General features: G+C 48.9%; 1 protein-coding gene across 2 annotated transcripts in view; it reads right to left on the bottom strand.

The window, feature by feature from the left end:
- The window catches only part of KDM4A (lysine demethylase 4A), a 45,752-nt gene that overhangs the window by 20,974 nt on the left and 11,862 nt on the right, over nucleotides 1–12,916 (bottom strand). For both annotated transcript variants that reach the window (XM_082687200.1, XM_082687199.1), the window contains exons 7-11: nucleotides 12,689–12,792; nucleotides 12,157–12,294; nucleotides 11,224–11,471; nucleotides 10,124–10,323; nucleotides 8,705–9,081 (exon numbers count right to left, since the gene is read on the bottom strand). In XM_082687200.1, coding sequence (XP_082543326.1) covers nucleotides 8,705–9,081; nucleotides 10,124–10,323; nucleotides 11,224–11,471; nucleotides 12,157–12,294; nucleotides 12,689–12,792 — 1,067 coding nt within the window. The remainder of the gene's footprint in view (nucleotides 1–8,704; nucleotides 9,082–10,123; nucleotides 10,324–11,223; nucleotides 11,472–12,156; nucleotides 12,295–12,688; nucleotides 12,793–12,916) is intronic.

The following is a 12,916-nucleotide window of genomic DNA, read 5'->3' as shown; positions in this document are numbered from 1 at the left end:
AAAGAGTATGTTAATGACATACAGACTCACAGATCAATGGCACAGAAAATCCAGGAGCAAACCCACAACTATATAGCCAACTAAGATTCAACTAATTAATAATATAATATGCCACAGGGAAATAATGTAAAAATATGCCAACAAATGGTGTTTGGAAAACTGGACAGCCACAGGCAAAAGAATGAAACTGGACCAATTTCTTATATCAGACACAAAATTTAATTCAAAATGCATTAAAGACCTAAATGTGAGACCTGAAACCATAAAAATTCTAGAAAAGAGCACAAACAGTAATTTCTCTGACATTGGCCACAATAACTTTTTTCTAGATAGGTCTCTCCTGAGGCAAGGGAAACAAAAGCAAAAACAACCAACTGGGACTACAGCAAAATAAAAAGCTTCTGCACAGTGAAGAAAACAATCAACAAAACTAAAAGGCAGCCTACGGAATCAGAGAAGACACTTGCAAAAAATATATCCGATAAAGGATTAGTATACAAAATACATAAAGAACTCCTATAACACAAATACCCGAAACCCAACAATAACCCAAAACCAAATAATCCAATTAAAACTGAGCAGAAGACAGGAGAACAGACATTTCTCTAAAGAAAACACCCAAATGGCCCACAGACACATGACAAGATGCTCAACATTACTCATCATTACGGAAATACAGATCAAAACCATGACAAGGTATCACTTTCACACCTGTCAGGATGGCAAAAATTAACACAAGAAACAGGTATCGATGAAGATGTGAAGAAAAAGGAACCCTTTTGTGTTAATGGGAATGCAACTGGTGCAGCCACTGTGGAAAACAATATGGCAGTTTTTAAAAAAAATTAAAAACAACATTACCTGACAATCCAGTAATCTGCGTATTTACCCAAAAAATATTTTAAAAATACTAATTCAGAGACTCCAATCCAAGGTGCTCAGTTGAATTAAACCAGGCTAAACCAACAATTTCCCAAGTGCACATCAAGAAGGCCCCTAGGGGTGCCTGGGTGGCTCAGTCATGAAGCATAGGGTCAGGTCGTGATCCCAGGGGCCTGGGATTGAGCCCTGCATCAGGCTCCCTGCATCAGGTCCCTGATCAGCAGAGAGTCTGCTTCTGCCTCTCCCTCTGCCACTCCCCCTGCTGAAGTGCTCTCTGTGTCAAATAAATAAAATCTTTTAAAATAAAAAGCTCAAGAGCCTCCAACCAAAACAGCCCTGCTTTTTATACTTTTTTTAAGGATTTTATTTGAGAGAGAGAGAGAGCAGCGATCACACTCGAGAGAGCATGAGTCGTACACAGAGCAGAGGGAGAGAAGCAGACTCCCCACTGAACACGGAGCCTGATGTGGGGCTCAATCCCAGAACCCGGAGATCAAGACCTGAGCTGAAGGCCTGAGCCACCCAGCCGCCCCTGATTTATATTTTTTAAGTGAGTAAGATTTTACTTAAAGAAAGGGTTCTTTGGCTGAAACAAACTGGAAAACTAAACTCATTAAATTTATTTCACAGAGCTACCATGGGAAAAAAAATAACTTCAGAGACATGCACTCCCACCATACTAACAAATTATATACACCAATGTGCTCATGTACATTTTGAAACAAGAATAGACTATAAAGGTATCTGGATAGTGCAGCTGGTTAAGCATTCAACTACTGGTTTCTGCTCAGGTTGTGATATCAGGGTCATGAAATCGAGCCTTGCAGGGAACTCTGCGCTCAGCACAGGGTCTACTTCAGATACTCTCCCTCTGCCCCTAATTCCCTCCCCTTACCACCATGCACGTGCATGCTCGCTCTCAAATAAATAAATATATATTTAAAAATATTTTATTTATTTGACAGAAAGCACAAGCGCACAAGCAGGGGGAGCAACAGAAAGAGGGAGAGGTAGAAACAGGCTCTCTGCTGAGCAGGGAGCCCGATGTGGGGCTCAGTCCCAGGACTCTGGGATCATGACCCAAGCCGAAGGCAGATGCTTAACTGACTGAGCCACCTGGAAGCCCCAATAAATCTTAATTAAAAAAAAAAAAAAAGACTATAAAAAGATAAAGATAAAAATAGAATTCCAATGAGGAGCTTGGCTGGCTAAGTCAGTAGAGCAAAGCCTCTTGATCTTAGGGTTGTGAGTTTAAGCTCCAGGTGTGGCATAGTTTAGTTAAAGTAAAATTAAAAAGTAAATAAATAAAGTCCCATTATTTCTGCATCCCAATAATCTTCTTACGTTCTGCCTTCGAAGACCACCTAGATAGATAACAGGCCTATATCTGGGATGTGGCAGTGGCAGAGACCAGAAGTAAGAAAAAATAAAAGGAACCAGAAATGATGGGATTTCCAGTCTGGGTCATCAAGGTGAGACAGACTTAAGAGGATTCTCGAGGATGAAGGGGGAGGAATAACAAGCCAAATTAAAAAAAAAAAAAGGAAAATGGGGGAGAAAAAAAAAAAGCCAAGTTAAACATGATAGGCACTACCACCTGCCCTGCTTCTCTGCAAACATCCAAGAGGGGCAAAAAGGAAGTCAGAGCAAGAGCTGTAGATTTAGGGATGCTGAGAATCAGGTTCAGGATTGAAACCATGGGAGTAGATATTATCAGTGGAAGATAAACTGAATGTAAAACATGCCCTCCGGAATAGAAGAAGGAAGAGAAAAGGGAGATCCAGGGGCATGTGGGTGGCTCAGCAGATTAAGCGTCTGCCATCAGCTCAGGTCATGATCTTCTCGTCCTGGGATCGTCCTGGGGTCGAGCCTGTTTCTCCCTTTGCTCCCTGCTCTTGCTCTCATTATCTCTCTCAAATAAATAAAATCTTTAGAAAAGGAAAGAAAACAGAAAAGAGATCCAGCCACAGAGAATACGGGAGGAATACAGAAAGCAAGGAGGGGAACGCCACAGTGCCAAGGGATGCCGAAGAGCTGAGCAGGAAGGGGCCAAAGGACACAGCAACTGGGAGATATCAGGATTTTTTTTTTTTTTTAAGATTTTGTTTATTTGACAGAGAGAGAGGGATCACAAGTAGACAGAGCAGCAGGCAGAGGGCGGGGGGAGGGTGTAGGGTGGGGAGGGAGGACAGGCTCCCTGCCGAGCAGAGAGCCCAATGTGGGGCTCCATCCCAGGACCCTGGGATCATGACCGGAGCCTAAGGCAGAGACTTTAACCCACTGAGCCACCCAGGCGCGCCTACATATGATTTTTTTTTTAAGGATTTTTATTTATTTATAACAAAGAGAGACAGTGAGAGGGAACACAAACACAGGGGAGCTGGAGAGGGAAAAGAGGCCCCCCGCTGAGCAGGGACCCTGATGTGGGACTCAATCCTGGTATCATGACCTAAGCCAAAGGCAGACACTTAACCACTGAGTCACCCAAACGCCCCTGCATATGGTTTTACAGGCAGAGAGCGAAGAAGCCTTTGAGAGGAGAGATACTAAGCCTTCCGCAGACAGAGTAACGGTCCCCCAGAGATGTGCAGTTCTAATCCCTGTGAATGTTACGTTGACAGGACAAAACATTATTAAGTTTGCTCATCGGATAAAACAGTAAGATTATCCTAGATTCTCTGGGCAGGCCCAGTGTAATCAAGCAGTGCTTAATAATGAAGACGGAAGCAGAAGACTTGGTATCTGAGTGATGTGATGTGAACAAGACTTGGCAGATGTGGCTGCTTTTGTAGACAGAAGAAAAAGGCCACCGGCCAAGGAATGTGAGCAGCCTGAAGAAGCTGGGCAGGACAAGACATCTCCCTCTGGAGTCTCCCATGTCAGACTCCTGAAGAACTGGAAGATAATAAATCTGTACTGGCCTCAGACTCTCAGTTGCTGGGAACTTGTAAAAAGCGGCAATAGGAAATGAGCGTGGGGCAGGAGATATAAATAGGTCATTTAGGAGGTCCAAATGCTGGAAGTACGGGGGTCAAGACCAAGAACACCAGAAGGTAGCTCTGGGAAAGAAGATGCCAAACTCCAGCCCTGTTTGTTCCAATTGACTCCTGCATGCCAGCCTATGCATCCCGCATACCGTGCTTGGGTGGCAGTAATGCAGACACCGGTGACACACGATCTCTGGCCTCAAGGAGCTCATGGCCCACCCAGAGGTGGACTTGGTGTGCGAGTCTCAAGTCTCTGTCCTTTCCATTACTGTCCCTTTGCCTCGGACCAAAGTAGTCTGATCTATTCAAATAGTTAAATACTGTTCCATATTTTCTCATCTTCCGGCCTAACTACTCCTCTGCTCTGTGGTCTCTGCATAGCCTTCCTCCCTGAGATATGCTCCGACTTCTAAATTCCTTCACTGTGTAGCAGCAAGGGCTAGGTTCCAACCCTAGCTCTAGCTGTGTGAGCCCAGGCCAAGTAGTGTTCCACTCATTGAGTGGGAGCAGTGAAATCTGCCCCCACCACAGGTTCTTGTTGTTGGGAGGATGGGGTGTGACAGCAGGTAGGGTCTTCCAGGCCCCTGCCTGTAAGAGCTAGCGCTCAGGCTCCTGAGTTCTCTGTTCCCCCTTTTCTAAGGTCAGGCACCAGGTCAAGGTCAATGTTCTTCATGGGGCTTGTCCCGAAAGAGAATAACCAACTACTCCCTCCTTGTTTTGGGAACTTTTTCAAAGCAGCTTCAACTAACAAGAAATGTTACAACAGACACATCACTATGGCTCTGGTGCTTCAGCAGTCAGTCAACCTGGGTGCTTTTACCAGAGCCCTTGACACAGAGCAGCACATTAACTCAACAGCAAGAGGCCCGAATTACAGCGTGTGGGATGCTCAAAGTGGGGGCAGGAGGGCCACAAGGGTGCTCTTCAAAACCCAGCTACTTCCAAATATAGATAGAATGCGATTAGACCTCTCCAAGGGTGGGTAAAGTGGTTCAGCTTCTGCCGCAAACCTTGACTGTCAGTCCCCCATTCCAACACAATCAATCCTGATGTCAGCTTCCTACTAAAACTAAACTTCCATTCATGCCTTCCACGTTTACAGAGGGCTCATGGGCCAAGATCCAGGACCATGCTGGTGCCCAAAGAAGCCAGGCTGGTGTGGCACAGGGCCTGGCTCCTGGCAGTTTGCCTTCCCCGGCCTAGGACAACCGTCCGGAGAGTACGACACACTGTCGTAAAAAGGCAGCCAAGCGCTGCCAGTGTTCGAGGTAGGAGGGCACGCAGATGGCAAGCAACGAAAGGTTTCTGCGAGTAGTGACTTTTGAAAAGGGCTGGGCTCCAATCAGCAAGAGAACTGTTCCAGGAGAGACGTGTGTCGAGGACTCCCTGCCTCCTCCCACCTCAAAGCCGCCTGCAGCCTGGTGATGGCCACACAATACACAAGAAGGCACAGGAAGCCACTGAACTGTACATGAAAAAGCAGTTGAAATGACAGATTTTATGTCATATATACTTTAGCACAATTAAACCAACCTAAAATGTAAAGAACAAATACAACAGGAGTGCTTCACATGACAAAAGGAGAAGTGAAGCAAGCGTGGCCAAGTACTGACAACCATCAAGCCCCAGCCAGGAGCATCTGTGAGTTTACTTTATGACTCCACATGCAGCTTTGTGCACTTAAAAATGTATTCTAGAATGCTCCAATCTCCAGAAACAAATGGCAGTTAACCTTCCAAAGTCAAGCTGCTTCATGGCACACATGCAGACCCTCCACAGCACCTCCCAAGGCCCTCTCCAGACCCATATGCCTGCAATCAACCAAACTCCGCCCATGCTTTGACCCTGGCTTATGTGACCATCACCATTTAGAATACACTCCTCTCCTGGACTCCCTTCCCCATTTCCCTCCAGCCACCACGCACACTCCTGCAAACCTTCAGACTAGCTACAAGGCCTGCTTCTCTGCAGTCTCCCCATACTCTTAAACCCAACCCCAGGCTGAGCTACTAATACTTCCACTTGGACTACAACACTTACCCCGAAGGAGTGGCTTTATTTGTTCACATCTAGACTCTGAGCTCCCTAAAGACACAGTCCTAGCCCCAAGCAGCCATGCTATATGTGATTATGGAGTTTTAAAGCAAAGAGGCAGAGCAGCCAAGTTATTTTTAAAGAATGTGAAGTAGTGGGACGCCTGGGTGGCTCAGTGGGTTAAGCCACTGCCTTCGGCTCAGGTCATGATCTCAGGGTCCTGGGATCGAGTCCCGCATCAGGATCTCTGCTCAGCAGGGAGCCTGCTTCCTTCTCTCTCTGCCTGCCTCTCTGCCTACTTGTGATCTCTGTCTGTCAAATAAATAAATAAAATCTTAAAAAAAAGAAAAAAAAGAAAAAAAGAATATGAAGTAGTTCAAAGATGGCAGCGCAGGGACACCTGGGTGGCTCACTGGTTGAGTGTATGGTTGTGGCTCAGGTCATGATCTCGGAGTCCCTGGGATTGAGCCCCACATTAGGCTCCACGCTCAGTGGGGAGTCTGCTTGTCCCTCTCTCTGCTCCTACCCTCTTACTCATGCTCTCTCCCTCTCTCAAATAAATAAATAAAATCTTAAAAAAAAAAAAAAAAAGAGGCAGTGTATCCAGGAAGTTGGGGGCAAGGGGCCGGGTGATGATGCAGTGGAGAATGGTATTACCATCAGAAAAGAAAGCTAAGAAGGCCATCTGGGTGGCTCAGTTGATTAAGCCTCTGCCTTTGGCTCAGGTCATGACCTCTGGGTCCTGGGATTGAGCCCCACATCAGGCTCTCTGCTCAGCAAGAAGCCTGCTCCCCCCCCCCTCTCTGCCTGCCCCTCCGCCTACTTGTGATCTCTGTCAAATAAATCAATAAAATCTTTAAAAAAAAAAAAAAGCCACACAGATATAAAAAAAGGAGCCAGGAAGGCACTCATGGTCTTTGAGCAGGAATAAAAGGCACGTCAGACCTCCTTTTCCTAGCTTATCTCCACATGGAAGGTCTCCCAGCTTTTCTCCCCAGCCCTTGGACCTTAGTGAGCTTCACCGCGTCGGGGTCTGCCTTTGGCGGAGGGAGTACCCTCAGGTCTGTGTCCTCCACTCATGAAAGGTAAGTGGAAAACATTCAGCCACTATGAGAGGCCTGCATCCTCCACAGCTGCCTAGAGACTAGGTAGGTAACCGGTCTCACTGAGGTTAAATGAGCAGCAGAGCCATTAGGCCATAGGTTAAAAGCCACCTCCTTCAATCATTTTAACTGATAACAAAGTAACATTCTGAGCTCCATATACCCGACTCCTGCATCCATTCCTTAACTGGTTCCTAATTTGAGAGGAAAAAAAATGGGAATTACTTGTTGGCTCCTCCCACCAAACACACATAGACAACTTGCCTCTGTGGTAAGATTAACTTACCAGTAACATACAGTCTAAACCATATGGAGAAAGTATTTAGCATATAGTAACTCTCTGCTATCGTTAGCTGCTTCTGTGGTTGTGACTAGAACCAGAAGCAAGAAAGTCAGGGGGATACTGCTCGAGGACCGTGTGACCTACAGCGTGACAGCAGAGTCAACGAGGACCCAAGAGCTTTGCAAAGAGGAATGGCTCAGATGTAGCATCAGGGACCATAAGGGGTTCCGGTGTCCAAGGTGGGAAGCCACCTCTTGTGGAAGCTGCCGCAGGAGAGCAGACAGCAGCCACGAGAGGCAACGAGAAGGAGGAAACACGGTCCTCAGCTCAGCGGCCTGCCCTGCCAGACGAAAGGAGGGACGTGCGGTGGGAAAGGACATCTACAGAAACTGAGCCCTGAGACTGAGGGAAGGCAGAAAAGAAAGACAAGGGACAAACCAACCACAACCATCCTCTACTTGGAAGAACTTTACCACGGGTTCGGGGTTAGTATTTCAGCCAAAGACAGAGAAAGCCAACAGGTCGAATGCTAATATCCAGAGATGAGTATACACGAGGGGCTGGGGATGGTTCTCCATTTGCACAGACTTTCAAAACATCTCATAATAAAAACTTGTCGAAGACCAATTTTTCAAAGGTAAAGGTAAGGAAATGGGGAATAACTAAAACTTTTCTACACTGACTCCAACCCCACCCCAGCCCCACTCAAGGCTACAACTTGACCCATAAGCTGTGAGGCTGGCGAGTAAGAACAGGTCACTTGGGTAGGCGTGAATCTGGTTGCATTCAACACGGCTCTGTTATGTCCCACTCAGTTCCAGAGAGCCTTTTTACACAAAACAGCTTTTGGTGACAGCATGTTCTAGAAGAAAGCCTGAACATTCACATTCATGGCTTTGGGAATTCACCCTGGCCTCCGAAAAGATGCTCCATCAATACTGTTGTACTGGGAGATGAAGAATATATGGGGCGGGGCGGGGGAGAACTCCCATGGGTGGCTACAAGGCTGTCGAGATTTTAAGGAAAAAAAAAACCTTGAATTTTCAGGTACGAAAAGCCATTGCATCCCCACCCACAGCCTGCACAGGACTGCAACCACTGCCACTCTAACCCTCATGCCTCTAGAGCAGGTGGGGTCGGCAGGTGTGTCCAACACCTGGAGATCTGCAGTTGTCATTAAGACGCCTGGATTCTCTGGAACAGTCACACAGGGGCAAGAGAAAAGGAACTCCCAGCAAAGAACAAAGTGGAAGTGAACCAGCACCACCCGGCTTTCTGTTTGACACTGCAGACTGGAGGCCCATTCTGATGCTCTCTCCTGCCATCTTGGATACCTGCAGCAAGCACCCCCACGCCCCCAACAGACGCCCTCCTCCACAGGATCCCAGCCAGGGAGCATTGCCCAGAGCCCTTACCTCTGTCAGCTCCCGCTCGCTGATACTTCCGGTGGCGCCCCCTTTCTTCCTTGTGCAGGGCTCTCCCACGGTGACCCTGCCATCCCCTTTGGCATAGCTGTGCACAGTGAGAACTCCCGACTGCCCTTGGGCTCGGCAGGACAGAGGCTCACTGGTTTCTGAATCGGAAGAAATAGAATCCCGAGAAGAACCGGAGCCCAGGCTAGAAGATGATTTCTTTTTCGAACCTGAGAGGACAAGGCGTCCCCCTAGAGAAGCAGGATTCACAGAAAGATCCAAGGCAGCTGCTTCTTGTTCCTCTTCTTCCTCCTCATCCTCCTCTTCTAGTTTGACGTTTTTAAGCTCTTCAAATTTGACGTCAGAGGAGTCAGAATAATCTGAAACACACACGCACGTTGGCCAGAGCCAACTTCCCCATGCACATCTGAAGCCAATGAAAAGCAAAGGGGGCAAAGCACAGAGAAACACAGGCAGCAAGTACAGCGCAGCTTCCGATTCGGGCTCGGCCACCTGCAGGGTCACTGTGTGATCTAGGACCGACTGTTCAGCCCCACCGGGCCTCCAGGTTCGTCCTGTGGAGTATAGGCAGCCTACCACCTATCTCCAGGGTTCTGTGTCTACTATGGAGCACAGCCTGGCACACAACAGACCCTCAGAAGTCATCTGCAGGAACCAAGGCCTGAACGCAGCAGGCCTGGTGACCCCAAGCTAGAGCAAGTGCTGAACAGAGGCAGCCGGGCCCCAGGGCCCCGCTCCACAGTGCTGTCCAGATGCCAGCAGGTGCACCAAGGCAGCCTCCGTACAGATCCGTCAAGCCTCACCCGAGGCTCACCCAAGCCCCCCCAACCACCATCCCAGCGGGTAGAGCGGCTGTCCACACCACTTCCTTCCTAAAATCCAAGTAGTCCCTCAAGCCCCACGGAGAACAAAACTCTAAGATGGCAGCCAATCCCCTCACCGTCTCATTCCTACTTCTCCAGCCCCATCTCCTGCTAGCACCACTGTCTTCTACCCTTCCCATCCCTGTAATCCAGTTACAGGAAATCACTACCAGCTCCCTTAAAAGCTCATGTGGTTTCAGACCTCCATGCTGGCACCCCTGCCTACTCCCCTTTGGGTGCCCCGACTCTCTGCCTGCCTGGAAAACTCCAACCTCTCTCCTAAGAGTTGGGTCAGCATCACTTCCCCGACTTCAGTGTCTCCCCGACCCCTCATCAGGCAGAAGGAGGCAGTACTTCTCCTACCTTCCACCCAGCATGCCCCTCTCCAAAGGGCTCCTCACAGCCATTCTCACACTCCACTACCACTCTCTGCCCACAGACCCATCTCCCCCAATACCTGTGACCCTAAACACAACATGGTATCTAACCCACAACAGACCCCAGTGATGCTGTGGGGAAAACATCACAGCCAACAGACCTGGGAAGGGAAGAGCATCCTCGACTTGCCGCACGGAGCTGTGGGTGGGCCTCACGGGAGCGAGGGCAGCCTGGCACTCCGCCACATCGTACTGTCCGGAACTCAGCTCCTCCTTGGGGAAAAGCTCACTCTGACTCACCTCCTGCGGTATTTCAAGACAAACCCGGTGCCTCTTGGTCCCTATACGATGTTTGGCGAGGCTGTGAGGAAGAGAGCACACTTTTGAAGGGCCCACAAACACAGTCACATCCACATACATTCACCCACATCACACACGACCCAAAATGAGTGACCGGCCAGAGCCTGTCCACTGCACCTCACACTTGAGTCCCAACCTCTCGTCTGTGGGAGAGACGAGGGACTTCACCTCTCCTAGCCTATCTTATCCAGTGGGAAACAGGAACAACCCCAGCCCCCTCAGAGGTTGGATGTGAGGCTTATGAGGTACGCCGAGTACCTGGCGGAGCTCGGGCCTACAACAGCTACCCTGTAACCAGTCCTCCTTTCTTCCCCGGGTGGCTCAAGGCAGAAGACAGATCCTCCCGCTCAGACAACAAGGACACTGGCCAACCTCAATCCCGCCACCCCCCAGCCCCTGTGGGTCCCATTCCAGCCACGACATTCTCCTCTGTAAAAACTGCCTCCTGTTAAAAAAAAAAAAAAAAAAAAAAAACTGCCTCCTGTGCCAGGGCACCTGTATGGCTCAGTCAGCAGAGCATGCGACTCTTAATCTCGAGGTGGTGAGTTCGAGCTGGGCATGGAGCCTATTTAAGACAATAAATTAAAAAAAAAAAAAAAAAGTCTCAGGTGGCAATGAGAAAATGACTTTTCTGGCTCAGAGGGAGCCACGTTCTCTTTGTATGTGACCTTCACTCCAGCCAATTACAGGTCCACATACAGATGTGGTCATTCCTGGGTGATGGCTGTTAAGGAAGAGCCTGGATGCCCTTGCTCTGAGGATTCTAGATTCTTTACCAAGAATAAAAATTCCCTCAGCTGAGGCTCCAACACCCCACTTAGAAACAGCTTCTCAACAGGTTACAGAAGCTGCCCAAGCACCTCTCCCTCAAACAGCTGGGCCCAGAGGGCCGCCGGGTTACCTTCTCTTTAAGTCACCCTCCTCTCCATCTTCAAGCCCTTCCATGTCATCTTCCTCTGGACACTCCTCGTTTCTGGCTCTTGGGGGCAGTTCACTCTCCTTAAGGAACTCGGCTGCTTCTGGCGTGGGCAGAGTATGGTCGATAACTGTGCTGTCCTTCCCAGCTTTCCAAAGCTTGTACCTTTCCGGCTGGAACTTCCTCACAAACACGTCCATGGAGATCTTCACCATGTCCTTCCTACAGGAGCACTGTCCCAGGGAACCAGGAGAGCACCAGTCAGCACGCTTTAACGGCTTCCCCACGACCCCATATCCCATCTCCTTCCCCCAAGTGAAATAAAGATACAAGCCCATTTAAAGCCAAACTGCTAGCACTCACAGCTGAGAGCGGACTGGCCTGGCGGAACCTTCGAGCATGGGGGGGAAGCAGGGAAAGAGCAGGCAGGAATGAGCGGCGCTGGGGTGTGCCCACCCACGCCCTTTGCCAGGCTGCACAGAAAAACACCACAACGAAGCTCCGCACTCACACCCGGGAAGGCGGACGCCCGCCTTCTGTCCGCACTCTAGCCCAGCCAGGCCCACAGGGGCAGGTGCACCCAGTGAGATGTCTAGCCCTGCCTGCTTCCCTAACCCAAAGAACTTCTCAGAGAAAACCAACAGTGGCCAAGGCAAGAAGCACCAGTGTGTGCGGGTGTGGTTTTCAAGCTCAATGGAGGTAAGCATGGAAACCTCTCACTTGAGGTGCCCCAAACCTGAACTTTTTACAATTCTAGACAAACACAATATGGGGGCACTTCTGCCCATTCCTGTCACTCCGTTTCTGAATTCCGGCAGTTCAAAGAACGTTCTAATCACCAGCCAGTGTAGCTAATAAGAATTTGCTCACCGGACGTTTTTGGGTACGGTGTTACAGAAAGAAACCAGACAGACTTACCAGCACCGCTTGCTTGCCATATTCAATCCACCGCCGGGTAGCAAAATTGGTGGACTCCGCACAGTTGAAGCCATGGTTAAAGCCGGCATGGTAACCATACGGGAAAGTGATCATGAATTCTCCAGCTTCTTGAGTGACCTGAACAAGAACAGACTTGAAGCAGCCGCAACAAATGGCTGAAATCTACCCAGCTGGACATCTGACCTCCAGCACCACGAGCTTTGCTAAGTAACCCAGGGAAAGTCCTAGAACTACCAGGGGCCTTTGTAAAATGCAAAGCCCTATCATACCCACCCCCATCACTGTAAGTGACCATTCCTCCAAATCAACAGTGTTCAAGGGGACCAGACTCTGCTCGGGCACTGGGAAGCTGCAGTACCTCCACCTTTAACATCCTCGTGTATCAAAGTACTGCTATATAGGTTAGCTCTGGCCCATGCGTGGTACAGAAGGATGAGCTAGATTAAAGCCCCTTGGGGAAACAGACCAAAAAGGGTAAGACGAAGGACTTCTGTATGTAAAATCAGCTCACCTTGTCAAAGGGAATTCCATATTTCTTCAGCATTAAAGGGGAAATCAAGGTCATCTTATGGCGGAGAAAAGCCTCGCAGCTTTGAGCACTTCCAGGGAAGAAACCTGTTGCAAGGAACATGGGCTCAGGTTAAGACACTGCTCCACGCCAGCTCTTCAACCCTAGAGATGCTGCACCCTTGGGCATCTCATCCAGATGAGGAGGAGGATAAAATCACCACAGATCCTT

The sequence above is a fragment of the Mustela nivalis genome (genome assembly GCF_964662115.1).
Source record: "Mustela nivalis genome assembly, chromosome: 10".
In the NCBI taxonomy this organism is placed as follows: Eukaryota; Metazoa; Chordata; class Mammalia; order Carnivora; family Mustelidae; genus Mustela; species Mustela nivalis.
The sequence above is the reverse complement of the archived record's forward strand: the minus strand, read 5'-3'. Positions and strand labels throughout refer to the sequence as shown.